The sequence below is a fragment of the Vanacampus margaritifer genome, chromosome 1 (genome assembly GCF_051991255.1).
Source record: "Vanacampus margaritifer isolate UIUO_Vmar chromosome 1, RoL_Vmar_1.0, whole genome shotgun sequence".
NCBI lineage: Eukaryota > Metazoa > Chordata > Actinopteri > Syngnathiformes > Syngnathidae > Vanacampus > Vanacampus margaritifer.
Genome location: NC_135432.1, coordinates 2,666,596 through 2,693,659, shown reverse-complemented (window position 1 = coordinate 2,693,659; position 27,064 = coordinate 2,666,596). Strand labels below are relative to the sequence as shown.

The 27,064-nt window shown below is 41.2% G+C and overlaps 4 protein-coding genes and 1 long non-coding RNA gene across 9 annotated transcripts; 3 read left to right on the top strand and 2 right to left on the bottom strand.

The window, feature by feature from the left end:
- Positions 1–586: 586 nt before the first annotated feature.
- On the bottom strand, positions 587–19,699 carry setdb2 (SET domain bifurcated histone lysine methyltransferase 2). 3 transcript variants are annotated; one of them, XM_077567012.1, is made up of 10 exons: positions 19,549–19,699; positions 7,053–7,166; positions 6,882–6,977; positions 6,029–6,147; positions 5,695–5,967; positions 4,160–4,485; positions 3,750–3,919; positions 2,546–2,895; positions 922–1,010; positions 587–836 (listed from the first exon to the last, which is right to left on the bottom strand). In XM_077567012.1, exons 1-10 carry the CDS (start codon positions 19,595–19,597, stop codon positions 653–655), a joined length of 1,770 nt encoding a protein of 589 aa, XP_077423138.1. In that variant the 5' UTR covers positions 19,598–19,699; the 3' UTR covers positions 587–652. The 3 variants fall into 3 exon arrangements, with proteins under 3 accessions (XP_077423138.1, XP_077423145.1, XP_077423152.1); XM_077567019.1 differs by lacking the exon at positions 19,549–19,699 and adding an exon at positions 7,255–7,634; XM_077567026.1 differs by having other exon boundaries at positions 690–836; positions 922–1,005.
- LOC144052807 (uncharacterized) lies at positions 7,544–14,023 on the top strand. Of its 3 annotated transcripts, none has more exons than XM_077567035.1 (9): positions 7,544–7,645; positions 9,144–9,330; positions 9,414–9,536; positions 10,923–11,155; positions 11,798–11,932; positions 12,551–12,738; positions 12,853–12,932; positions 13,023–13,106; positions 13,688–14,023. In XM_077567035.1, exons 2-9 carry the CDS (start codon positions 9,144–9,146, stop codon positions 13,834–13,836), a joined length of 1,179 nt encoding a protein of 392 aa, XP_077423161.1. In that variant the 5' UTR covers positions 7,544–7,645; the 3' UTR covers positions 13,837–14,023. The 3 variants fall into 3 exon arrangements, with proteins under 3 accessions (XP_077423161.1, XP_077423160.1, XP_077423159.1); XM_077567034.1 differs by lacking the exon at positions 7,544–7,645 and adding an exon at positions 8,004–8,187; XM_077567033.1 differs by lacking the exon at positions 7,544–7,645 and adding an exon at positions 8,004–8,228.
- LOC144052859 (uncharacterized) lies at positions 9,441–12,139 on the bottom strand. Its single transcript, XR_013294314.1, has 3 exons — positions 11,735–12,139; positions 10,921–11,168; positions 9,441–9,589 (listed from the first exon to the last, which is right to left on the bottom strand). It is a non-coding gene; the product is annotated as an uncharacterized LOC144052859 (long non-coding RNA).
- Positions 14,158–18,580, top strand: f7l (coagulation factor VII, like). The gene is made up of 8 exons (XM_077567036.1): positions 14,158–14,298; positions 15,773–15,936; positions 16,013–16,037; positions 16,100–16,213; positions 16,298–16,438; positions 16,515–16,603; positions 17,752–17,872; positions 17,951–18,580. The coding sequence occupies exons 1-8, from the start codon at positions 14,211–14,213 to the stop codon at positions 18,496–18,498; spliced, it is 1,290 nt and encodes a 429-aa protein (XP_077423162.1). The 5' UTR covers positions 14,158–14,210; the 3' UTR covers positions 18,499–18,580.
- On the top strand, positions 19,634–27,064 carry LOC144052733 (coagulation factor VII-like). The gene is made up of 8 exons (XM_077567027.1): positions 19,634–19,736; positions 19,825–19,988; positions 20,077–20,101; positions 20,173–20,286; positions 21,398–21,544; positions 22,908–23,026; positions 23,106–23,226; positions 25,221–27,064. The coding sequence occupies exons 1-8, from the start codon at positions 19,661–19,663 to the stop codon at positions 25,811–25,813; spliced, it is 1,359 nt and encodes a 452-aa protein (XP_077423153.1). The 5' UTR covers positions 19,634–19,660; the 3' UTR covers positions 25,814–27,064.

Here is a 27,064-nt window from a genome sequence, read left to right as displayed (position 1 = left end):
TAACTCACGGTTAATCGCAAATTTTAAATCTGTTCTAAATGTAATTGTTGATAAAAGTGATTTTTTTTTAAATAAAAATATGGCTGCATCTTTTAGTCATCGATACAGTAATTTAATAAGAAAATCATAAATTAGTTCAAATAAAAAATAAATTGTACTGTAAAAAAACGAGTGTGATGATTTGTGTGGTCGAGGTCATTTTTCTACCACTAGATGGCATCATTGCATTTGTAAGACGTTGGTGACAGCTCAGTCCATTTTTCTTTTCATATTAAGAGCTATCTAATCTTTAACATGAAGTAACTTGTGTTATCTGCACATTTTTTTAAATTGTAAAATACAACTTGAACCCAGTTTCCACAAAGATATGCATTATTACATTTATTACTGCTAAATTTTGATGTGGATGTGTCGCGACTGGAATTCCCCCAGTACAGGGGCAGCCATTAATCGCGCATTTAAAAACTTTAAATGAACTAAAAATTAGCGCACTCATTTTGACACCCCTAATTTTTATCCTACTATTTTCATAGCGTTGCACGTATCCACCTGATTCTATAAATAGAGCATGTCACCTGCAACTCTCGACTTTTCTCACGTTTTATTACGAAATGACATATTAAAAAGTGGAAGCGGCTTCAAGGTGCCGTGGTCACGTCTCCTCCACAGTGTCACAAAATCCAAGCTCACATGTTTCACAAAGGTTCTCCTCCAGGAATCGGCCCAGGCAGCCATCAGTGCCACACACGCAGGGCACTTCCTGTTGTTGGGCCGGCGACACCGCGTCGGTGTGGGACGAATAATTCCACGTCAGTTCTGTGCCCGCCTTCACCACACTAACACGCAAAGCCACACACAAGGTTTACTCGAACCCCTCAACGTACAGATGACGCCCGCCCCTGTCACTTGTTCTCTTCTTACCTGTTGGTGAAGAAGGCGACGATGGGAAAGTTGGGGTCGTGCGAGTCAGTGAAGACGTTCTGGATGAAAAGGTTCGGCTGGCAACTGTGCTGCAGCAAACCAGACAGAAATGCTTAATATCAAAAAAGCTGCGTACTGGAAAAAAGTGGAAGTCAACCTTAAACATTTCTTGACAATAATATGTTCTATGTGACCTCACTAGTCTAAACATGACATTCGGATTCATATCACATTTGTGGAATATGAGTTATGAAGCAAATTCCAGCCATTTTTATCCATCTCGGGGCGGCCATTTTGCCACTTGCTGTCGACTGAAGATGACATCACAGTTGCACAGGGCTCAGGCAACGACCAATCAGAGACCACCTGTTTTCTGAATTGTGAAATCCGTGATTGGTTGTTGAATTTTACTCCTTAACTCATATTCCACTAACAATATTAACCAGAATACCATATTTAGACCATAATTCAAAATAAATAAATGACTACCGGTAAACAAATAAATGACTAAAAGTGAAAATTAAATCTCCAAAAATTAATATAAATGGAAATTAAAAATAAAATAATCATTTATTTTATTTAGTCATTTATTTATGTTTAATTTTGGCAGTTTTGGTGTATACTGCAAGACTTCTCCGCCGACCGGCTCACTCGACCAATGAAATGTAGTTTGCAAAAGACGAGTCCAACCCAAGACACGCTTAGGACCGCCCCCTCATTTGAATAACTTTGTCCTGGCAGTATGGACCAAAACAGGCAAAATTCTAAATAAATAAATGACTAAAAGTGAAAATAAAAAGGAATATAAAAAATATAATTCAAAAATTAAATACAAATGTATTAATTTATGTATATATTAGTGCGGTCAAAGTTAATGCGTTAACTGATTAATTAATCACAAAAAATTATCGCATTAATCATGAATTAACGCACTAATAATTTTTACCATAGATTATCCTTTAGCGTGACAGCGGATGATAATTACATGCATTAAAGTAAAGCATTTAATAAATGTTTGCGTATCACATTTAGAATATTTGTTCATCTCAAAATATTGGGGTCATTTTTTCCCCATTTTTAATTATGCAAATAATTAACATATTAGAAAAAGAGAAGGATGAGCGTGTGCAGTGGATCCAAAAATGTTGAAGACGTCCTCATAAGATTAAATGTCAAAAAAATTAACACATAACCGGTGCTCTTCATATTTGGCGGGAAAAAAATGTTAATAAAAAGCCTTTTTTTATTAAATGATTAATCAAAATACTAAAATGTGATTAATCTGATTAAAAAATGTAATCGTTTGACAGCTCTAGTGTATATATATTATTTCCATCCATCCATCTGTCCATTTTCTTAACCGCTTGTCCTCACAAAGGTCGCGGGGGTTGCTGGAGCCTATCCCAGCTGGCTTCGGGCAGTCGGCGGTACACCCTGAACTGGTTGCCAGCCAATCGCAGGGCACACAGAGATAAACAACCATCTGTTTTGATTTGCATTTATATTTATTTTTTGGGATTTGATTTTTGAATTAATTTTTGAATAACTGTTTTTATTTTCACTTTTAGTCATTTATTTATTTGGATCTCATATTGTAAAAAAACAAAACAAAAAAACAACTTACATTGAGGAAGCGGCTCACGTTTCCTTCCTTTCTGGCGTCCACCAAATAAACGTCCTGTGATTGCACGACCCTCTTCAAACTCCTTTCATGGTTTGATGATGCCGAGGCTTTCTTGGTCTTGTCTTTGTTGTGACTTGCGTTGACCTCGGCGGGTCTCTGGATGACTGGAACGTGCAGCGGCGACAAAGTTGGGAAGTCAGGGTTGTTTTTCAGCAAGTTGCTCCCCTCCACTACGGGGGGTGCCAGCCACTCGGTCACCACCTCCACCTCGTCATCTGATGGCAGGTCCACTCTGGACTGCTTTGGGGGTGGAGCCTCAATGGGCCTCTGGGCCCTTTGCAGGATCACACCTGGGGATGTCACAGATTCAGTTCAAAAAATATTTGTATCCAATACTTTTGATTGAGCCTGTAAAGTGACATTCACTGATATGTTTTTTGTTGTTGTTGTTGCTGGTGGCCACAGAAGCCCCGTTTTAGGCGACAACAGACAAAGCGAGAGTGTCAGTACAGTTAGACATAACAGGCCTGTGGATCCATGGCAAGAACTTTCCATTTTTTGAAAAGGAGGACCAAAATGGCCAAGATCCGACAGCACACTATGTTTCGAACAAACGGGGCTGCAGTAGCATCATGTGAACGTAGCATAAAAAGTATTGTTTGTAGGGGTGTGCCCAAAAAAATCTATTCTCATAAGAAACGATTCTCATTTAGTACGATTCAGAATCGATTTTAAATGTCCCAAAATCGATTTTATTTAATTTATTTTATACTGTCTTGCCTTTGTCTGTGTGTGCCTTTATTTGGAGCGATGTTCATGTTGTACCCGATTTGGCCACTTAGGGGCAGTGTGGTTCCACGCGGTCTAATACACTGTTAAGTTGTAGCCACATTAGAGAAAAAAAGAAAAAAGTCACAATCAAGTTATTCCAATAAAAGTTGTTTTTTTGCAGTGTGGAGCCGTTCTTTTGAGTGATAAAAGTGCCGCGAGCAGCGCACTAATTAGCATTAGCGAGTCAGACTGGAGTAGATCATTACAATTCCTTGCACATCTATAGATAGAAGCAAAAATCATTGTCAATCAAATCATTTTGAATTAAAAATCATTCTTAATCGAAAATCGATTCTGAATCGAATCGCAGACCCCAAAAAAATCTGAATCAAATCGTGAGACATTCAAAAATTCCCACCCCTAATTGTGTCACCTGCATATATGCACACAAACGTCCCCGCGTCCAGGTCATCACAGCAGCGCACACCCCAACCACAACGCTCCGTCCAGAAAACTTGGAGACGGACTCGGATTCCTCTCTGGACGAGTCGATTCTGACAACGAGCCCGATCGCAGCTGCACCACGGGCCGCACTCAAACAATCTGAAGTTAGAGAAAACACAAACACAACAGAAAGCCTTTTTGTTTATTGGCATTCATGGAGCTGATACTACAAAATAGGGTAAAATGCTAAATAAAAAACACTACAAACACTGTACTGTGTAAAAGTGTAACAAGGGTAAGTAATTGGTATCGTAGCTAGATTTTTTTTTTCTTTCTTAATTGTAAATTCTCAGTGGCTGTTGACTGCTGCAGTTTCCAATGTGTTTGTGTTCAACTCACCCCGACGCCACAGGGTGGGAAAGTCTCTGATAGTTGTAATGGTTGTCTGCTCCCGTCATGGCGATGCAGGCGCAGCTTTGCGCGTCCAAGCATCCGTCCGTACACTCACAACACGCGTCAAACACGGGACCCCGGGTCAGGAAGCAGCCATATGGCCAGCGCTCCTTCCTGTAGCGGAATTCAGATGGCCGGGAATCGTCGGGACCCACGCACAGCTCCACCGGGGTTGGCTCGGATCCGCGACTCAGGTCGATCTCTGGCGGCTGGCTTTCCTGGACTGTGGGAGGGTCCAACTGCACCGCCATGTTGAAGGAGAAAAAGTCCAGCTGGAGGAAACAGCAGGACGGATCATTTGAAAATCCATCACACAAAAAACCTTTGCTGGCTTGTAGGGGTGTGAATTGCCTAGTCCGTCGATTTGATCCGTATCACGATTCATAGGGCACGATTCGATACGATTAATCCCGATACGAATCTATAAATTGATTATTGCGATTTTTTTTTAAAACTCAAATTTAGAAAATACTAATCAGTAAACTTGTACATGTACACTGTAAGATTTGTATGAAAATGTATTTATTTATCAGAAAATTCAGGTTGCTGTCTGTTTCATGTTTGAACAGCACTGAAATCAAATATGAAGGCTTAATGTTCTATTAATATAATATTCTTCCATGCTTAATGTGTAAAGACGTTTTGTTGAATACTCCCATAAAAAATTGATGTTTAAAAATCGATTCGGCCGCATATTGAATCGATTCGAGAATTGCGCGCTGTAATATTGCGATATATTGCCAAATCAATTTTTTCTAACACCCCTAGTGGCTGGTAGAGAAGTGATTCCCGACCAACCACATTACTACACGGCGGGAAATTATGCAGTGTCATTATTAATTAGTTTTTTAGCAGAATATAACAAAACATTTCATGTATACAAAAAGGCAAATAATGGTGCAAATGCATTAACTCATTCACTGCCATTGACAGCTAAAGACGTTTGAAAAAATTGATTATTTTTTTGTACATTTAGAACAGATATAAAAAAAATTATTAGTTAACTAGTGAAGTCATGTGATTAATTACGATTACAAATTTTAATCGCCTGATGTCCCTTATTTATAGTAATCTTTTCTTTAAAAATATATATATTTAATTAAAAATGATTATTTTTAATAATGTTTTTTTTTTTAAAGAAAAATGTATTAAAAATTTGGGGTGTCGGGCGATTACAATTTTGAAACGTAATTAATCGCATGACTTCTCTAGTTAACTCACGATTAATCACAAATGTTATATCTGTTCTAATACAACAACAACAAAACTCGGTTTGCATACGTTTGTTAACAAAAGTGGGAAAAAATGTAAAACTGAAACTAGTTCAAATGAATTTTTGACGTCTATAACCGTCAATGGCAGTGAATGAGTTAATTCAAACAAATTCAAAAGAGTACACTGGAGGAAAATATTGTCAACTCACAAAAAGACTGCATTTCAACAATCCTTGCTACATGCATGCATCATACAAAGCAGCTAACCTGTAAAACATCGTAGCTTTCTGTGGTCAACAGGAAACGCATCACGTCGTCATAGTTACGGAGGCTGTGCCCACAGGGAGCTTTGTAAACCACGTCCCAGTGGCCTTCATCTTCCTCCTCATCATCATCATCGCCATCTTTCTGCTGATCGTCGCACATCAGTGGCCGCGCCACCATCCTCTTGAAACCGCACAGCAGCGGGACCTTGAGCGGGTTCTGAGCCCAATATGGCAGGGCGGACGGATGCGTGCGGTGCAAAGAAGGCAGGCACATCTAGAGCGGGAAAAGCAGATTCAGAACAGGAAGTGAATGCTGGCGGTCCGCTGGATCTTACCTTGCAGCACGTGTGCAGCGTGTATGGCGGCTGACTGGGCAGCAGAGGAGACAGCAGCAGATCTTCAATGGCTGACGGAGGAGGCGTGGGCGTGGGGCTGTGGGGCTCCCGCTCATTGTCTGAGCAGGTAAACAAAGTCAAGAGTTCATTTGATGTTGCAGGTCACTAATATCTTCATAACTGCCTATCAAGTTATGAATAGATGTTTTCATGGGCTATCTGACATCGAACAATAATGGAATGATTACACCCTAATTCCATCTGCTGTCATGTAAGATGTTGTCGGATATCCTATAGAAAATCAAACCAAGTACCTCTTTCACAGCTGAAATGCCAGCTCAGTTTTCTTCATGAGCTCATGGTCTTTTTTCCCTAGCACGTCTTCAAATAAAGTGAGATAACATATATATATATATATATATATATATATATATATATATATATATATATATATATATATAAAATAAAGATACTTTGTTTATTATTAGACACTCCGCTTGTGAAAATGTGGCGAATGCGGTAGAAACAGAAAGTTCCTAAGACTGTTTCAAGGTTCCTCTTGAACACTCACAACTATCTCACCAAAAAATACACACATTTATGGCATGTACATATTTGCTGCCACTTTTTTTTTTCTTGATTCAAAAACACAATTGTTAATTTGAATTTCATTTTGCTAGGCAACTAGGCGTACACTAAGGTCTATGCATGTATTTTAGTGTATTTTGGGCCACTTTAGGAAAAGTCATCAAATTTCACGACCAAAGAGTGACATTTGCTGTATTTTCATTGCCGTTGTCAAAACGGTTTATGTTTGACCTGAACGGAATTCAAGGGTCGCTCGGTGAATTACCTGCACCAACAAGCACCCGAACCACCGGAGTGCCGCCCACAGGAGACGGAACCGTCCACTCCAGGCAATCGAGGATCTTCAGAGCCTGAGCTTTTTCTAATGGTACAGAAGAAAACGTCAGTCAGGAAACGAAAAACGAAATGCCAGGCAAAATAACCGGACGGAGAAAACCTTTGTCGGTTGCCGTGTCGGCCCTCAGGACTTCCCTCAGATGCTCCAGGCGCTTGAACATAAAACTAAACACCTGATCCACATTCTCGTTAGCCCAGAACGATTTGGCCCGATCTAACAAACACATAACGAATGAATAAATCAAGTCAAATAAAAGTCAATCTGTACACAAATGGTTACTTTCATTCAACTGAAATCTCACCAACATCTCGATGATCAAGCGAATCCCCCATTTAAATACAAGTGAACGATTGGATTTATTATTTTTAAATATTAGATTTAAAAAAAAAAAAAAAAACTGAAAACAAAGCTAAACTAAGCTAGCAGGCGCTCTACGACTGGGTAGCATTAGCTTCCAAAATAACTACATCAATTAAGTTCAAAGGCAACCGTACGCTAATCGTAAAGAGTTGTGAAGCTGAAACTATCATCTTAGTTTCAACATAACGGTTTATAATTGCATAATACCCAAATAATAACTATATACAGCACTCGCATTGCATTGCGCGTCTTCCTCAAACATACAAACACGCCGGCCAGACGGGCGGCCACCGTATTTTATTTTTACCCTGAATTTGGTCTGGCAGTCAACGGTTAGTGTTCGTTTTGTTTTTCATCCTAGGAAATCATGACATACAAAATGTATGCACCAAATCGACCCAACAAAAACCAAAACAGTCATAAGCGTAATAATAAGGTAGTGTACCTCCTTTTAAGGGATAATCAGCAGGTTTTTTAATTAGTCTCTTTTATTATTCTAATAATAATAATCATAAATTATGTAATTTACGAGTGTCATTTGATTAACCTCAATTGAGAATATTTTGATTAGCTGTTACTTGCATAACTAGTAATCCTCGAATATTCTTTACCTGTTGCTAAAAGGAATTACGTTTTATTCTAAATTGACTTTTGACGTACATCGGCCACCGTAGCAACGGCACTGTACTTTACCTTCATCAAGGTCCTCATTCGTGTTTTCATGAACAAAGTGTGCGAGACTTGCGGATGTTCAGTCCGGTGAATTTCTATTACAGTGTTTGGTATTTTTGTAGCACAGAAGTTGTGTAAATCAATAAATGTTCTTGCGTTGCTGCTTCCGGGGTGCTTTTGTAACAGTTAAACGTCAAATTACGTAAGTCCGACTTGATGGGAAGAAAAGAGAGTCCGTAAGAGGTCAGCAACTTAGATATTTATACAATTAAGTGTGCTTATACATACTGTTTAATTGAACACATACGTAATGAGAACGTGTCCAAAACCGTACTGGTGTGCGCGCGCGCGTGCGTGTATAATAGATGCCTCTTTATGCCATTGTAAAAACAAAAAACACACACACAATTAAACACGATAGAAAAGTCTGTAGACTTACTTATTGTCAGTTTTTCTTAAAATTTAAAGTAGAAAATTACGAGCATAGTAAAATGTACTTAGGCTACTGAATTAAGTAAAACACATGGCTATCTCTCTTTTTTTATTATTATTTTTTATTATTATTTGTAGTGGGACTAGCAACATACCAGCATTGCTTGTATTGGGGAATAACACAAAATTGACGGTCTGGATTTAGCACCATACAGCAGGTCACACTTAACTCATTACTGTAAAATACATCTGTCTGCAATCCAACGTAGGTTCGAATTCATGCGCGTTCCAAACCAAACACCAATATAACACTAAGAGCCTACAATTATTGATACCTTATTAATTGTTAACTGTTTATATTTTACTCCATCATCTCTGGTTGACTCTGATGCTTTGTTTTTGGTCAAATTGTATTTATTGGAGAATAACTGTTAAAAGTGTGTGTGTAGATTTTATTGTTAAATAAATGAATATTTATTACCGTTCGAGAACAAAAGCATCGAAAATTGGTACCGCTCAGTACCGGTATTAATTCCAAGGTACCGAGAATTGGGAACAAATTGGTTCAAATGCAAAAAGTACCCGTCCCTAAAAAAAGATGTTCTTCAAAAATTAAGTTAGGAGTTCATGTATTTTGTAGTCAGATGCCATCAGCCAACAGTTGACCGCATGGCTCTGACTCTATGTTATGATGAATAAAGTTCTGAAAGAGTTTCATTGTGGTAGATGACTGCGGTGTGGCGGTCTGCTAGTGAGGCATTATGGGCAATGTGTGCCGGCGACGCCATGTCCATGCCCGTCCACTGGTACTACAACATCCAAGACATCAAGAGGGACTTTGGAGGGTGGATATCTGGCTTTAATTCGCCCAGAAACAAACACCCGAGCAGCATCCTCAGCCTGTCCAACACCAGTGAGAATCGGCCTTCTTCTTTTTTCAAGTGTTTATCATCAAGCTTCTTTAAAAATGTGATGAATTGTGATGATTTGATGAAGCTGGTAGCGGCCGCACTTCCTGGTCATCTGCTGCCAACCAAGTGGAGGTGGTGGGAAACATCATCCTTCATGACAAACTGAAATTTTGGAAATCTCCCACAGGCTCCACCCACTATCACCAAGGTATTGTCTGTTTGTCACACACACTTCCGGTTGACAAAACCCCAAGATGACACCTATGGGATGACAATAAACAAATCTTGAAATGTTCTTTAACCAGGCACAGCCATTGAGAAATACTGTTTTTGGTCATCTTTTAAATTGCTCAGATTTTGACGCTGAAATGGATCGTATGCTGTAGAACTAGAATTGACGTTAGCTAGCATTAGTGTTAATTTTATTAGACATTTTTAAATTTAGTCTCAGTTTTAGTCCAATTTTAATCACACTTGTTAGTTTTTATCAATTGGTCAACCTCATTCCGTTTTTTATTTAGTCAACTTTTTGTCAACTATAAATCTAGCATTTTAGTCCAACAAAACAATTTTATTTGTTTAGTTTTAGTCAACAAAAACTGTCAGTGTTTTAGTCAGGATAGTCATTTTACCCCTGTATATTGTTAGCAGATTAAATATATTATATTGAACATTTTCATCTTTTTGCTGAAAAACAACTTGACACACAATTACAGTGGCTACTGTGGCTACAAGCTAGTAAATTAGCTAGCATTAGTTAGCGGTCAGATTAACATTATTGTTGGAACATTATAGCCATTGGATTAATGTTACATTTGAACTATAATTGATTTTTTTTTTTTTTTTTTTTTTAAACGTTCACGGTGAATCCACCTCAGATTTAAAAGGGGGTGTGTCACTGTGTGTCACATGACTATCACAGTGACAGATTAGAAGAGACAAGATTTTGCAAAATCATCTAATTTCCGTCTCGTCTTTGTTCATGAGCTAAAATGTAAAATAGTTTTTAGTCCAGTTTTTATTAAGTGAAGTACATTTCTGTCTCGTCTTCATTAGTCGACAAAAATGCATACTGATTTAGTCCCAGTTATTGTTTATTAATGAGGGTTTTAGTCTAGTCTAGTTTTAGTCCGGTGAAAAATGTGTGTTGACAAAAATATTTTTGTTTTCGTTAACAAAATGAACACTAGCTAGCAGGCTAACTCTTATGTTTTGCTAATGCCTTCCACAAACCCAATGATGGAGGTTTGGTTCTATTCGTCCCTTTAGAAGCGGCTACTAGGGGTTGAACCACTTCACATTTTTCGTAGTCATCCATACAAGAAAATTGAGTTGATTTTTGTTGTTGTTGATTTTTCTGTTTTTTTAAGTCCTTAACTTGTTGTGTGCGCTTCCAAACACAAGCTCGTGCACTCCTTTCTCCGCAATCCCCAGTTGCACAGGTCCCAACACCTGACTCGTTTATCCAATGTCAATTTAGGTCAGCAATAATCAATCACGTCTACGTCACTCTTAAGCATGATTGTGAATAGGCTTCCATATTTCTAAAATGATGTGTTCCATCATAAATCCCGTCCGCGTGCGTTTCTTACAGGTCTGAAGGCAGGTAACAACACGCTGAATGTCCTGTGCGCCCTCCGAGTCGCTGGCGTGCTGGTCGCCGGCGACTTTGCCGACGTCTCGCATCCTGACGCACGAGCCGCCGTGCTCGCGGACTACGTTGACTTCTTGACCACACCTGCCACGCACGCCGACACCTATGCCGAGTCCTATCACCGGTCCTTCTTTTCTGACTGGCAGGACAGCAGGCCGATTTTGGGCCAGGAGGTACAAAATTGTTCTTAGGGGAAAGTTGGAGAAGAGCAAACCTTCCATGAATAGATGACATGAAGATTATTTAAGCGCAGGGGTTTGAAACTCACGCAGCTATTAACTCATTCACTGCCATTGACGTCAAAAATTCATTTGAACAATTTCTATTAGCTTAACATTTTTCCGCTTTTGTTAACAAGAGTATGACAACCTAGAAATGTTTTTTATTGTACATTTAGAACAGATTTATGATTAATTGTGAGTTAACTATTGAAGTCATGCGATTAATTACAATAAGAAATTTGAATCGCCTGACGCAATTAAAAAAAAAGTTAGGAGCGTCAGGCGATTCCTTTTTTTTTTTATCGTAATTAATTGCATGACTTCACAAGTTAACTCACGATTAATCTGTTCTAATTGTACAATAAAAAAAAAATCTAGGTTTTCATACGCATGTTAACAAAAGTGGAAACAATGTTAAACGAATAGAAATAGTTCAAATGAATTTTTGACGTCTATGACCGTCATTGGCAGTGAATGAGTTAAGGAGCTGCGGCGAAAGGAACAGACAGACAACACACTGTACTTGCTCACCTGTCAGTTGCAGGGCAGCTGCACATGCAACATCCCGAAACTCGCTTTCTCTGTTCTATAAAGGTTCTAATGTTTGCGGAGGAACGTTCCAAGAAGAAGCTCAAGTCACTTCCGGACAGCCAGTTGGATGCCATCGGATGCCTTACCATGAGCCTTCCCTTCATTCTGCTGTCAGCCTCAACCAATGAGGAACAAGCTGTGAGTAACATACTTAATGAGGAGAAAGCAGCGTGATGTCACACCACACGTACCTTAGCTGTTCAACAACGCACGCAAGGACCGCTTAGTAGTCTAACAATATGCCCAATGTAAAATACACAAACTCCGCTCTGAACTGAAGCTAGCATTAACATAGCATGTATCATCCACTGATGCCATCACACCACAACAAAAAAAGGTAAGGTATTTTTTATTGTTTGAATACTGTACTGTACTGTAAATGTAAAAAAAAAAACATAAATAGAAATTAAAATAGGAATTTTCTGTTTTTGGAGCTTGGGAACGGATTAATTGCTTTTACATTATTTCTTATGGGAAAAAATGTTTTGGAGGTTGAACAATTCGGACTTTGAACACTTCGCAGGAACGAATTATGTTCAAACTCCGAGGTACCACTTTACTAGGAAGTCGAGGCAATATCTGTCAGCTCACTCAAAACAAACGTTTTTGTCATGGTTTTCAGTTCAGGCCAGCGGTCGTCTGTCTGTCCCACTGGAAGAAGTGCCCTGACGCCTTTATTTACAAATGTGAAATATGAAAGGTCTACAGAACTTGACTTGATGCTTAGATTCCCCATTGTGATCTGTGCTTGTCCAGGTGTGTGCTGCAGTCGACTTTGCGAAGCTCTCACACCCGCACCCGCGCGTGCCCGAGTACGTAACCATCTACAGCAGAGCCCTTCACGCTGTGCTGGGGGGCGCCAGTGTCCGGCAGCAGGCCGAGCTTGCCCTCAGGACGCTGGGAGTGTGGGACACCTCCGAGAAGTTCAGTCGACGGGCTGCTAGGTAAGGAAGCTCCAACCGCAGGACGCGTTTCTGCGTGTTTTTGCCGCACAGCTTCTCCTGCGGCTTCCAGAAAGGGTTCCGTTTGAATATTTGAAATGCATTTGTTTTGTTTAGCTTTCCAGAGACGTCTGAAGAACGACTGCAGGTCCATCAGAGTGCTGTCAGTAGCCTTGGCCTGGCATGCTACGCAAAAGGTGCCAGCACACCACTCGTGATCATTTTCTTCCTTCCTACGTGTGACATCCTTTTTTGTAAAGTTCTGAAACGTTTTTGTGACCCTGCAGGAGCTCTTTCCAGCATGTTTTACCTTGCTCACCAGTTTCATGATGACCCCGCAGCAGGAATCCTGGCCAACGCCAACTGTGGAGGTTTGAACGCCATTTTCACTGAAGCAACCCCCTTCGCTCCCGGTTGTTTTATTGGATTTTGACTGATTTTGCAAGGCCCACAGAATATTCTGTTCTATTGCTATAAAAACATGGAACCTACCAAAAGAAAGAGTAGAGTCTCTTCTTTCATCAGGAAAAAAATTATATTTCTATCTTTCAGTTTTGCAGCAATTTGCATTAGAATACAGCTAAGTTGAATCAATTTTCACATTCCTGGTGAAAACAGGTGAAAAAAGAGCTCGTTGCAACATGGCTCTGGCTGGTCTCTTATACTCTGCTGCCACCTGCTGGTCATTTAAAAAAATACCACTGCTTTAAGCCACCTCTTCATGTCAGAAGCCGCCTCATACCCTTCTTTCTGTATGGTCTTGCATTAAAAAAATTAATGTATAAATATGTTTTGGGGAGTGAAGGATAAAGTATTAAAACGTATTTACACGTTTTTGGATTTGAATGAGTTAATGACTGAATCCCATTCCGACAATTATGTGATTAGATTCGGTTCGTTCCATGATTTGCAACAGCTAAACTAAACAGATCTGATTCCTGCTCATTTCCAGGAGAGAATTGTAACCGTGGGGCTGCACTGGGGGCCCTGCTGGGAGCGGGAGGCTGCTACACCAAGTCCACAATCCCGCAGGACTGGAAAGAGCAGTTAAGGGATGCTCAAGACTACATCCCGGACATACTCAAACGTCTGCAGTTCTGACAATCCAAAGCCAATCCAAAGAAACCACAACCGCAGTTTGCCCTTTCCAAATTTGTCTTCTGGTTTACAAATGCTAGAATTTGATTAGACTCTTGAAAGGATCTGATTTGTAAGGAACCACTGCAAACATACATTCTCATTGTTGTCATGACTGAATTGAAAATGTCAATAAATAATGAGAAATCAATCTGTTGTGTCTACAGTCACATTGATTGGATATTGGCTGCATTGATCTAAAGAGATTTGTGGAAAACGGTTGGCTCCAAAGTCCAAAGAGACAAAACCAACAAAGCCGAGCCATATTTGGGCAGTTTACACATCGCAGTGTTCACGTGTTTCAAGTCCATTTTGACCTTTGTCAGATCAGAATAAAAATGGCGACAACAAGCAGACACACTAAGCCGCTCTTCTTCCTCGGGCTTCTCTTGGCTTGTATCCCAGCATGCATTGGGCCTCCTGAAGGTCAGTCCTCCGCCTACTCAACTTGTCGAGCTCTCCTTTTATCTTTATCCACTTTTTTTTCTCTCGATGGAAGCGTGGCCTCATGGAAGCATCTTATGTTAGAGAGTTAATGAATCCATGTCCAATGTTGTTGTTGCTTGTGACTGACATTGGTGATGCTGGCTAATAGGATTAGAGTGAGTGACTGACGAGTACAAGATGTGTCCCGCGCCACTCATCCGAGATCAGCTGAGATCCAGCTTCCTTTTCACCTAAAGTAAGAGTAGCAATACTGTATATAACGTGGATGGATCGCAAATGTGTGGTACTACAGTCAGAACACTCGACTCAAATCTTCAATCCATGATTTTAGGACATGGTACTTGCTTGGCTAGATTCCACTTGACTTTTACTCAGTCTTCCTGAAACTTTACTTAAACTTGCACTCTAAAAAATAGTTGGGTCAAACATAACCCAAATTGGGTCAAAAAGGGACCAACCCAACTTTTGTGGGTTATTCAATTAACCCAAAAAGTTGGGTCAAATAAACAACCCACAAACAAGTCCCCAAAAATGTCTTGCTTTGTGGGTTGTTAATTTAATTTAACCCAAGCTTTTAAAAGTTGGCTCGAATCATTTGTGACACAATTCAATTGGGTTAATCAATTAACTCAAAAAGATGGGTGAAGTGTATAATCCACAAACAACCTTTAAAAAAAAAACTGGGTCGCTTTGCGGGTTATTAATTTAATTTGACCCAACTTTTTGGCTTTAAGAACTGAAATGTTGGGTTTTTACCCAATTCAATTGGGTTATTTAATCAACTCAAAAAGTTGGGTCAAATTATTAACCCTCAAAGCAACCCCAACAAACTGGGATGCTTTGTGGGTTATTCATTCAATATGGCCCAACTTTTAATTAAATAAACCAATTTTTGGGTTGTTTTGTCGGTTATTCATTTGACCCAACTTTTTGTGGTTTAATAACTCAAAAAGTTGGGTCGGTCCATTCTTGACCCAGTTTGGGTTATTTTTGACCCAACTGTTTTCCTAGTGTGAAACATGATTTAAAACACATTTTCAAGGGCATTGGATTTGTTTTGGAAGTAAAAGTTATTTTTGTGTAGTTTGTGCATGTCAGTTATGTGCATAATTAAGAAGTAAGAGACGACACAAAGAGTAGCTTTGGGACCATTAAAAAATATAATCTGTGAATGTGTCCGAACAGTTAAATAATGCAAGTTCTGTATGGACACTGGCAGCAAAGTAGTTCATTGCATATGAAAATAAATGTTGTGACTGGGCAAGACTGCATGACTTATGACTTGCTAATTCCAAATCCTGACTTGACTCGACTCTGTTGACATTAAGTGGGGGCTCCAATTGTCACTTGGTGACGTACTTAAGACTGAAGGGTCGCATCTTGATTCGATTCAGGAAACAGTATTTCAAGTGTTTCTGGCCCGTTGCCTCTACCCAGTGTGTTGTTGAAACAGGCATGTTTTTGGGGAGACCCGACGCAAGCGTGTTCCTTCATCGAACCCGCCGGGCCAACTACTTCTGGGAGGAGCTGAAACAAGGCAACCTGGAGCGGGAATGTCTGGAAGAGAAATGCTCCTACGAGGAGGCCAAGGAGATCTTTGCTCTGCCGCAGCAGTTGGTCAGTGTACGAACGTCGACAGGTGCTTCCGTCCGATTGTCTCAGTTTCCGCTCACGTGCCACACTTGCCTTGCAGGAGGTCTTCTGGCGATTGTACACAGGTGAGTCTGGAGAAACGTGGCAGAGCTGCTTTTGCTCATCTTCCCGTTGGATGTTTTTATAGCCGAGGATCACTGCCTGTCATCTCCCTGTAAGAACGGCGGCACTTGCACTCGCAAGGTCGACACTTTTGTCTGCCAGTGTCGGTCCGGATTCCACGGATCGACTTGCGACAAAGGCGAGGCTCGCCGGCGCCGGCGTGATTGCTTATTGACTGACATTTGCACGTGCATGACATGATGCTGTGTTCGTCTCTCCGCAGTGCGAGCGACCTCCAACGGATGTCGCTATCGGAATGGCGGATGTGAACATTTCTGCAAAGAGTTTCCTAACCGGACACAGACTTGTTTCTGCGCTACGGGGTACCGTTTGGATCAGGACAATATTACCTGCACTCCACAAGGTCACAACAGCTTCTAAAGGTTGTCTTAAGGTCATTGCAGATTTGCGCTATCAATTCTGTCTGCACTCTGTTCTAGACCCCGTCTCCTGTGGAAGACCATTGGTCCACTTTGGCCCAAGAGTTGTCAATGGAGAAATTTGTCCCAAAGGACATTGTCCCTGGCAGGTGAGATGAATCCTTTGGGTTGTGAGCTCGAGCGGTACCTCGGAATTTGAACATAATTCGTTCCTGTGAAGTGTTCAAAGTCCGAATTGTTCAACCTCCGAAACATTTTTTTACCATAGGAAATAATGTATACAATACAATTAATCCATTCCTAAGCTCCAAAAACAGAAAATTCATCTTTTAATTTCCATTTATGTAAAAAATAAAATAAAAGTAGACCCTGTGCAGTATTTAAACAATAAAAAATACCTTTTTTGTTGTTGTGGTGTGGCATCAGCGGATGAAAAATGCTATGTTAATGCATGCTTTAGTTCAGTGCTGAATTTGTGTATTTTACTTTGGGCATCTTGTTAGACTACTAAGGGGTCCTTGCGTGAGCTGTTTAACCTCAGGCACGTTGTTGAACAGCTAACGGGGATCTTCGTGACAGTATTTACGGAAGTAGCCACGTTAGCTACAACCATAGATATCTAAAGGCTAGACGTCTTACGGCGCTGAATCCAACGTCCGCACGGGGCGGCCATCTTGTCACAGGTCTGGTCTGTTGTATTGACTGTGACAAACTTGAATAAAGTAGTAATACTTCTGGATGAATATTTATTAACTATATGGATTATTAATTATTAACAAGATTGTAGTATAATAACTACGCTTATAAACTAAACCGCTCAATAATCAGTTAATTTTTGGTAAACCGCTATTTTGAGTTAGTTATAAGAACATATACGATAAAAACACAGAGAGAGGCGGAGGGAGGTGACTGTGGCAAGATGGCCGCCCCGTGCGGATGTTCGATTCCATTGGCCAGCAGCACGGACGAGACTTCTAGTCTTTATCGATATCTATGGTTACAACGACGCGATAATCTCCTTCCTAAATCCACTGTGCGTTTTTTCTTTGCTGCCGCTGGCACTGTTGTGTTTGTTTGGGTTCATGTTGAAGAAAATTGTGGTGGAAAAATCCTAACGCAAGCTTTGCTTCCCTCGGCGACCTGTTCAAGGTACGTTCGGCTTTGCTTGGGTGTTCGGACTCCGAGGCATTTTTTACTCAATTTTTGTCCTATGTCCGATTTGTACGAGTTCTGAGACGTTCGAGTTTCCACCGTGCAGTCGAATGAATGATGATAAAAATGTCGACCTCCTGTTGAGGCGCTCCTGACCGAGAACCACAAGCACACCTGTGGCGCCATCGTCCTCTCCGATCAGTGGATGCTGACTGCGGCTCACTGCGTGTGGAAGAAACCAAACAACATCTGGCATGTCGTCGTGGGTAAGACGCTCGATGAAAGACGGCTTAGCCTGGAGCCGTTTGCTCATCAAACGTTGCCTTCTTTGCCTCTTTGTGAAGGCGAGCACGACCTGGAGACGGATGAGAAGACGGAGCAGAAGCGCCGAGTGTCCAAAGTCCTGATCCACCGCGCTTACAACGAGTCCAGTCACGACAGCGACCTGGCCATGCTGAAGCTCCACCGTCCCGTCAAACTGGGACTCTACGTGGTCCCCATTTGTCTTCCGGCTAAGAACAGCTCGTTCAGCCGCACCCTGGCGGCCGTTCGACACAACACCGTGTCGGGGTGGGGCCGTCTGTCGCTGCACGGGTCCGCCGCCAGGTTGCTCCAGCGCCTGGCGCTGCCGCGGGTCCCGCTGCAGGAGTGCCGCCTGCACACCAAACTCAACATCACCCGAAACATGCTGTGCGCCGGCCTGCAAAGCGGCGGGAAGGACGCGTGCAAGGGCGACAGCGGCGGCCCCCTGGTCACGCACTACAAGAAAACCTGGTTTTTGAGCGGCGTGGTGAGCTGGGGCATCGGCTGCGCTGACAACAACATGTACGGCATTTACACCAGAGTCAGCAACTTCCTGGACTGGATCCAACATCAAATGACCAGATGGTAAAGCAAGAAGAGCCCGGGTTTGACCAACTGACATTTTGGTTCCAACTGCTGGCTTTTGTTTCAATAAACCAACAAACGAGCAAGACGGTTCTTTGATGGTTGTTTTTATCCAGCTAAAACTGTTGAAAGGTTTTTAGTGATGGGAGATCATCGCCATCAGAATTCTGAACAATATCAGGCACATTTACAACCTGAAATCAAATATTTGTCCAGCGAAATTGTATTCATTGCTACTCAACAGTCTATTTTTTTCATTTTGTAGCATTTCTCTTAGCTGCACTGGGGGTTGGAGGTGGGGGGTGGGGGGGGGGGGTACTATCAGATTCCAACTCTGTGTGTTGCATGTTACATGTAACCTAACAGTACCAACACTGTTAAAGGTGTATTCAAGGATCTTCTCAAAAAGTAGAAGCCACTTTTTTAAAAATGTGCATGCGGAAGACCAGCAACCCCAACTGGTGGACCACGGTCCAGCTACGGACCGTGAGACCCTTTGATCCGGACCTTCAAGAATATATACTGGGCGGGAAATATATTCAGTTTTAACGATAGTCGATTTTAGAATAGGCGTGCTAGGGCAGCTATGCCTGGGTCCTTTGACAGAGCCGGGGTCCGATAAGGTCGCAAATTTGTTTGGTTCGAGGGGTACACGCTTTTTCACAACAAATGTGATGAAGTACGGCGTTGTCAAAAGTAAGAAAAGTAGTCATGGACTGAGGCGTATGCTTTACTTTTACCGGCTAATTGTGCACAATTTTCAAAATAAAAGCACCATATATTTGAAGTTTTAGTTTGACTTCTGTGAGAGCCAGTCAGGGACTGTGGGCGGGCTGGATGCGGGCCCCTTGCTGTACTTTGCCCAGGTTTTGTGGCTTTCAGCATCAGAATCAACCAGCATTAAAAAACTGTTTTCCAAAGAATTTATTCCGAAACCTGTTTTTTGCTCTTCAAACCACTCGGTCAAAATGACAGCTGGTCTTAATGCGCTCTTGTTTAAAAAAAAAAGAAGAGAGATTTATGGACTGTGTCAACAGAGGTGTAAAGTGCTTACCAGCAGAGGGCATGCAGACAGCAACATCAAGGAGGCGGAGTCTTCTCATCCAAATTTGACCCGTGTTGGGGGTTATTGGACTTCGACTTCATACGGAGCAACCAGCGTTCCCATGGCGTTCCCAACAGCGCGCTTGAGTGTCTTCGTCAGCTTACTCATCGTCTTAAGCTCGTCATCATTGGCATCAGGTCAGAGAAGGAAAAGAAGTGCGGGAACCATAAACATAATCATATCTCGTAGTGTGATGTTGACGCAGGCTTTTCAAAACCTCCTCAGTCTTCCTGAATCGGGACGAGGCGCGCAGTGTCCTGGTGCGCAGCAAGAGGTTCAACTCGGGCTGGCTGGAGGAGCTGCAGAAGGGTGACCTGAAGAGGGAGTGCCTGGAGGAGAAGTGCTCGTACGAGGAAGCGCGGGAGGTGTTTGAGCACCAGGAGGCCACGGTCGGCGCGCTCGGCTTTTACGCACCGAATTCCGCTTCACCTCCAACCGAGCGTTGATTCGTTTGTCGATGGCTTTGTGTTTCCTCAGGACGAATTCTGGAAGACGTACAGCAGTAAGCAGAATAAACACTTATTGGCACGTTAGCGCTGGCTCATTATGACTTCACCGAGTGACATCCCGCAGTTCCGGACCGCTGTGAGTCGGGTCCCTGCTTGAATGGCGGAAGCTGTGCGGTCCTGCCGGAGTCTTACAACTGCTTGTGCCCGCCGCCCTTCAGCGGCCTCAACTGTGAGCTCGGTAAGGCGGAGACACTTTGGTGATAGGCCGGTATGTCTTTTCCAGACATACGATTTACGATTATTTGTAGTAGAGGCCAATAACCGATATTCGGAGACGATATTTAACTCATTCAACTGGCAGCCATTTTCACTGACGCAACCCCCTTCGCTCCCGGCCGTTTGACTGGATTTTGACTGATTTTGCAAGGCCCACAGAATATTGTGTTCTATTGCTATAAAAACATGGAAGCTACCAAAAGAAAGATTAGAATCTCTTCTTTTACCAGGAAAAAAAGTATATTTGTATCTGTTTCCGTTTTGCAGCAATTAACATTTGAATATAGCACAAATCTGTTTAAAACACTGGGGGAAATTGCTTTTTACAACTTTCTATAAGCATAATGAAACATAAAAAATGTATAAATAAGTTTTTGAGACCATGGTAATATTAAAAATAGAACGAATGAGTTTATTGCAGTAAAACTGAAAATATTAGTGTCAAAAATAAAAAACGTCACTTGAGCAAAAGGTATATATATTTTTATTATTATATATATATTTTTTTTATAATTTAACCATAAAGAGAATAGACAGTAATGTTTTAAATTTTTTAACAAAACCATAACCGAAATGTTAAACTCTCACTTATTTTTGTTTAAATTTTGAACAAAAACAAAAAGTACAGAAAGTTCCTAGTTTTGGCAGCATCTCTTATTCAGTAAATTGACATTTTAAATAAATAAATAAATAAATAAAATGTTCCCTGACGTTAGCCCAGATTTAAATTGATCTCTTAAGATCACTGAGCGACGAACACTTGCGAACTAAGACAATATTGGGTTTTCGTTCCAAAGATTGTCTGAACATGTTCCAAATTTCTTTGCAGCGAGGAAACTGCTAGCGACAAGTAAAAACTGTTATCACAGTTTTGAACCCAAAATTCAGTTTGCAAGTATTTGCCGCTCAGTGATAATATAGCAGCTGTATCAACTTTCTGACCAAAAAAAAAGACGATATTCGTCAAAATGCCATCTATCTGCACCGATTATCGGCCCGTCCGATAATCGGTCTATCCCTGCCACACATGCGTGATCGATCCAGCTAACTTGGATTTCCGTTGTGTTCTGTAGACCAGAATGCCGAACCAGACACATGTCTGCTAGAAAATGGAGGATGTGAGCACTTCTGTCACGAAGACGAAAGCGGAGGACGGCTCAACTGCTCGTGCGCAGATGGATACTTGCTGAACGCTGACGGTCGGAGCTGCATGGCCAAAGGTGCGAACGGCTAAGCGCTTAGAGTTATTTGCAAGAGTTAAGTGGAAGTTCTACGATGATGATGTTTACAAAATTCATCCAGATTTTGCAATGCTTGTAAACAATAGGTCATGGATACTTCCATGTGGCAGGATGCAATGAAACCATGACAAAAAACATGTTTTGGGTTTACGCCACTTGATAGATGCCAAGGTCTCATTTCTCCCTCATTTCCTTAATAATATATGAATATTTCCTTAAAATGAATAACAACAATAGTAATAATAATAATAACTACAGTGAATCCACCGTAAATAATTGGACCAAGAAGATAGAAGACATAGTAGCAATTTCCGAGGGGACCGACTGGAAACCTCCATCACTGGGTTTGTAAAGTCAAGGAGCCAAAAAAATAAAAAATAAAAACCATCAACAGTAGGCTCGGTTGGTTTAGAAATGATGCTAGCATGCTAGCATTTAGGCTCCATCGACCATGACCAAGGTTAAGTAAGGTATGTCATTTCTTCTTTTCTCCTGAATTGACCAGTCCCTCAATGATCAACTTACTATTTTAGGGTCTCCCTTTCAGGCAACTTACGTCACGTAGCATCTTTCTAAGTGACACTTGACACGTTCAAACTACAGAAGAGAGAAGACGACTCAAATAATAGTTGAAGCCATTTACCATGTTTCCTCTCTCTCTTGGTCATATTTAGTTTTGGGGAAATACATATCAATACTTATCCTATTTTAAGTTACAGAAAAGAGCAATAAGAAGCATTAATCGAGCTAAATATATAGATCCAACAAATCCATTTTTTATTTGTTTAAATACCTTGAAATGTTATGATTTAGTTAAAAAAAAATGATACTGCGCAAATAATGTAGAACGTGCATAATAATTGAATGTGTTCCAATATCCAGAAGCTGTTAAAAAAAACAGTTCTGATTTAAGGGGAACTGGTGTCCACAAAAAAATAAAAATAAGTAAAGATGTGTCCCTGTTGAAGGTGTCAATTTATGGGAAAACTATGATAAAGAATTGAAAATGTGTGGTTCAGTTATTACTTTCAAGAGAAAAACTCAAAGAGCAAATATATTGGAGAGAAGTTTGTTTTATTTTTATTTTTTTTAAGGGGCTCTTTTTTTTGGTTTCTTTTCATGAATTGAGACGATAACTTGTGTTTGCGTGTGTTAAGTTTGATCTGTGTTTCTTCTAATTGATGCTGAGCGAATAAATGAACCGACCAACCCAACCAAATGACACGGAAGGATTTGTTTACTAGCGGTGCCATCGGAGAACGCTTTTTTTCCCCTTCCCATCCGTACGTGTGACGTCATCGTGAAACGTCCTCTAAAGTACTCACCGTTTTCCTTGCTCCAGACTCAATCACATGCGGCACGACCCCAGTCCTCGAAGATCCCAACAAAGCTACGCAGCTTGACCCTCGCGCTCGCATTGTGGGCGGTAACGAGTGTCCCAAAGGCGAATGCCCCTGGCAGGTAGCGTTTGCCGCTTACAAGAGACGCCTCAGCCTCAGAGTCACTCAAACACGTTTCCATTTCTCGGTGCTTCTTTTAGGTGTTGCTGCTTTATCAAGGCAAAGGCTTCTGTGGCGGCGTCATCATCAAACCCGTGTGGATCCTCACCGCGTCTCACTGCCTGGAAGACGCCGAGGCCCAGTTTCTAAATGTTGTTGCCGGTACACGTCACTGAATGTGTTTTAGCTTTTGTAAAGGGCGGGGCTGGCTAGCAAGTGGTTAGCATGTTTGACATGTTGTCAGTCAGAAAGACAACCAGAGCACTCGGATAAAAGTAGTGATTTGGTGATACAGATTTGAACGCCTAATATGCACAATGCCAGTTTTTGGCTCATTCAATAGTTTTCCTCTCGAATTAACTTACAAAGCTCTGGCAGTGAGAAGAAAACAAAATCTTGTTGAATGCTAATTTAGCTAACACTAGCCGTACCAACTGAGGTTTTTTTTCAGATTAGACAAAGAATTTTTAGAATGCCAGAAGTTTGTAGTTTTAAAGTTGGCACACGACAATGCATTTGCCGCCAATCATTCTTGAAGGCGACAACAATTCTGAAATGCAAGAGTTCCACTGGCGCGGCCCCCGGGGGCCCATTTTCAGCTCACAGGATGATTGAAGGAACCTTGACTGTACTAGACAAGTTTGCTCCATGTGATTTATTTGGTTAATTCATTTTTCAAAAATAATTTCTAGTTTATACATTTTCTAGAAACTTTATTTGTACGTAAGCCGCCATTCTTAACAGTGACGTATAACGTATAATCTCCCTCGCCCACGTCGTGCTCTCAGACTTTGATGCCCCTTTAGGGACGCAACGGAGGCTTACCTCGCTTTATTTTTATTTTTTATACCCGTTGGCTTAGCTCGGCGCCGAGCAAGCCACCATTATACGCCACTATGCACAATGCGTAAACAACAATGGCGGCGTACGTACAAATAAAGTTTCTGCAAAATGGATTGAACTGGAAATTAGATTTTAAAAACGAATCTCATATCTCATGTTTTTAACAACCAAATAAATCATGTGGAGCAAATTTGTCATTACATGTCGGGGGTTCCTTTTAATGGTAGTGCGGCACCCTCCTTTTTTGCAGTGCTGCTTCATTGGACTACCAAAATGAAGGTTCATGACAGTTTTCAGTAGTGGCGGGCAATAGTTTCTTACGGCGGCGTATTAAGGCCGCGTATATATATTTTTTCCAGAAGAGGGGGTCAAATTCAGAGAAAAAAACTTGCATAAATAATCATTATTAATAATAATTATAAAGCAAAAAATTTGCAAGAAAAAACGGTCAAATTTGCGAATTTATAAAATTTGCCGCTTTATAAAGCTGCAAATTTGCGAGAGAAAAACTCAGAAACTTACGACAAATACTGCGTGTATTTATAGCGTAGCTATAATCTAATGTGAGGATTCATTGGTGGTTAATGGGACACTGTTTATAAAATGAAAGGGCAGGATGGAGACGGATACATTTTTTATTTAAACTTATACTCGTCATACACGGCAGCTAGAGCGACAACACTTCCTGATCAGCTGACTAATATACTTTAGCTAGCATACTTTAAGTAAATGCAAGTGAATGACAGAGCAGCAGATTCAACACATTAACTTATCTACTTGTACAAAAAAGGTATGAATGTGCAAACAATAACTCTGGAAACATAAATGTACGAGTGAATATAGATTTTAACAAATTAACTTAAATACTTGATCCTCAAGGTGTGGACCTTCGCTAAGCGAGGCGTCTTTGTCGCTAGCAGTACCAAACACTTCAAAATGGGAAGGCTTAACATTTAAAACCATTACTACCTCCTTATTTGAAAACCCGGCTGAAAAGTTTTGGCACAAACATCCGAGTAGTAAACTACGTGTATTTCTGGTTTCTCAGTTTTTTTCCTCGCAAATCTGCCACTTTATAAACTCGCAAATTTGCGGCAAATTTATGAGTTTTCTCGCAAATTTTTGAGGTTTTTTTAACTCAGAATATTGACACAGCCCCCCCCCCCACTAAAAAGATACATATATTTATACGTGGCCCTAATACGCCGTCATAGTTTTCAGACCTAGGCCACTCAACACTCGTACTTGGTTCCTTCCAACCTTTGGTGATATCACATCGTATATCGCTCTCTTTCTGTGTTCTTATTTGCCAGGTGAGCACAACACCGAGGTGGAGGAAGGAACGGAGCAGGTGATCCAGGTGGCTCAAATCATCATGCACGAGCGCTACGAAAAAAAGACGGCTGACAACGACATCGCCCTGCTGCGACTGGCCTCGCCCGTGCTTTACACGCCGTACGCCGTGCCGGCCTGCCTGCCCACGAAGTCCTTAGCTGAGCGCGACCTGTGGGCCATCAGCACACACACGGTGAGCGGCTGGGGGCGGCGGGCCGAGAACGGCCCCACCTCGCACCTGCTGCGCCGCCTCAGGGTGCCTCGTATACGCACGCAACAGTGCATCCAGGAAAGTGGCGTGCAGCTCACCGAAAACATGTTTTGCGCCGGCTACATTACGGGCCGGGAGGACTCGTGTAAAGGTGACAGCGGCGGGCCCCTGGTGACGCAGTACAAGAAGACCACCTTCCTGCTGGGCATCGTGAGCTGGGGGAAGGGTTGCGCCCGGCCAGGTCACTACGGCATCTACACGCGCGTCTCCAACTACCTGCAGTGGATACACGACCGCACGGCGACGCCGCTGCAGCTCGCAAACGACACTCAACTTCCACTGCACAATTTAACCACCTGAGCGCTCGCTTGCCAATGATCAAAAATCAAAAACCCTGTTGAGCTCTAAACCTTATGATCGTGATTTTTGATGTGTCTCAGTACCATAAATACGTTTCAAGTCTATCCATCCATTTTCAATTCACTATTCACGAATCCATATTTTGATATTTTTTTCTTCACCCATTTACATTTTTGTGCTCTTTCTGAAACTTTCTAAGATGCCACAAGATGGCACCAACTTTCTGACCTTTCATGACATTTCAGACATCAAATATATAAAATTTGATTTTTTTTTCAATACAAAGTGGTATGAAATTTATATGTTTAACTTTTTTTTTCTTTTACACATAACTGAAAAGTAAGGCATGACAAAGTATTCACCCCCTTTTCTCTCAGTGCAGCCAACTGACTCTACAAGTTCCCTGATGATTTCTGAATCATCCAATATTGATTTTAACTCTTTGACTGCCAGAGGTTTTCAGAAAAGGGATGCTGTGGGTGCCATTTAAGCATTAAGCATTTTTGACTGATCTTTCAAGGTCCACAGAAAATTATGTGTTTGGACTATGGAAACACACATACTACCAAATGAAAGATTGGACTCTCATCTTTCATCAGAAAAAAAAGTTTATTTCTACCTTATTGCGTTTTTGAGTAATCAACAATAGTAAATGGTTAGTTCCACCTCTGTTTTGAAAAAAAAAAAAAAAAAACGTCTTTTAACGTCTTTGGCACTCCTCCATAGGATTTTACTAAACGTTATTTAACGTTTTTGGCAGTCAAAGAGTTAATGACTGATGATAACTAGAGTCCACCTGTGTGTAATTTAGTCTCAGTATGAATGCACCTGCTTGTGATGGACTCCGAGGTTCGTTAAAATAATATTAGGAGGTAAACAGAATCATGAACACCAAGGCACACACCAGGCAGATCCGGGATAAAGTTGCAGGATTAGAGTGTAAAAAGATTTCACAAGCTTTAAATATCTTCCCAAGCGCTATTCAATCAATAATATTGAAATGCAGAGAGTATCAGACCACTGCAAACCTTCCAAGACCCGGCCAAGGTTCAAGGGGGGCTAAAACTTTCGCAAGGCACTGTATGTGTGACTGCAACACCTCCCCCACCAAAAAAAATATGAAAACTGGTTATCTATTGGCATCATGAAATAAATCATTGGCACTTGTATGAGGAATTTGCACCCCCTTAAAGAGAGAAAAAAAAAAGGTGTTTTCAAGAATTTTGCTAATAAACTTTGACGTGAGAGGTT

Excerpts from the sequence above, each read along its gene's own strand:
- LOC144052807 (XM_077567035.1), top strand. The coding sequence starts at position 9,144 with ATGACTGCGGTGTGGCGGTCTGCTAGTGAGGCATTATGGGCAATGTGT. Across the intron at positions 11,156-11,797 it reads GGCCGATTTTGGGCCAGGAG|GTTCTAATGTTTGCGGAGGA; the intron begins GTACAAAATTGT and ends TGTTCTATAAAG. Across the intron at positions 12,739-12,852 it reads TTCAGTCGACGGGCTGCTAG|CTTTCCAGAGACGTCTGAAG; the intron begins GTAAGGAAGCTC and ends TGTTTTGTTTAG.
- f7l (XM_077567036.1), top strand. The coding sequence starts at position 14,211 with ATGGCGACAACAAGCAGACACACTAAGCCGCTCTTCTTCCTCGGGCTT. Across the intron at positions 16,038-16,099 it reads CTTCTGGCGATTGTACACAG|CCGAGGATCACTGCCTGTCA; the intron begins GTGAGTCTGGAG and ends ATGTTTTTATAG. Across the intron at positions 17,873-17,950 it reads CATCTGGCATGTCGTCGTGG|GCGAGCACGACCTGGAGACG; the intron begins GTAAGACGCTCG and ends CTCTTTGTGAAG.
- LOC144052733 (XM_077567027.1), top strand. The coding sequence starts at position 19,661 with ATGGCGTTCCCAACAGCGCGCTTGAGTGTCTTCGTCAGCTTACTCATC. Across the intron at positions 19,737-19,824 it reads CTCGTCATCATTGGCATCAG|TCTTCCTGAATCGGGACGAG; the intron begins GTCAGAGAAGGA and ends AAACCTCCTCAG. Across the intron at positions 23,227-25,220 it reads GTTTCTAAATGTTGTTGCCG|GTGAGCACAACACCGAGGTG; the intron begins GTACACGTCACT and ends CTTATTTGCCAG.
- setdb2 (XM_077567012.1), bottom strand. The coding sequence starts at position 19,597 with ATGAGAAGACTCCGCCTCCTTGATGTTGCTGTCTGCATGCCCTCTGCT. Across the intron at positions 5,968-6,028 it reads CGCTGCACACGTGCTGCAAG|ATGTGCCTGCCTTCTTTGCA; the intron begins GTAAGATCCAGC and ends TTCCCGCTCTAG. Across the intron at positions 3,920-4,159 it reads TCCCACCCTGTGGCGTCGGG|ATTGTTTGAGTGCGGCCCGT; the intron begins GTGAGTTGAACA and ends CTCTAACTTCAG.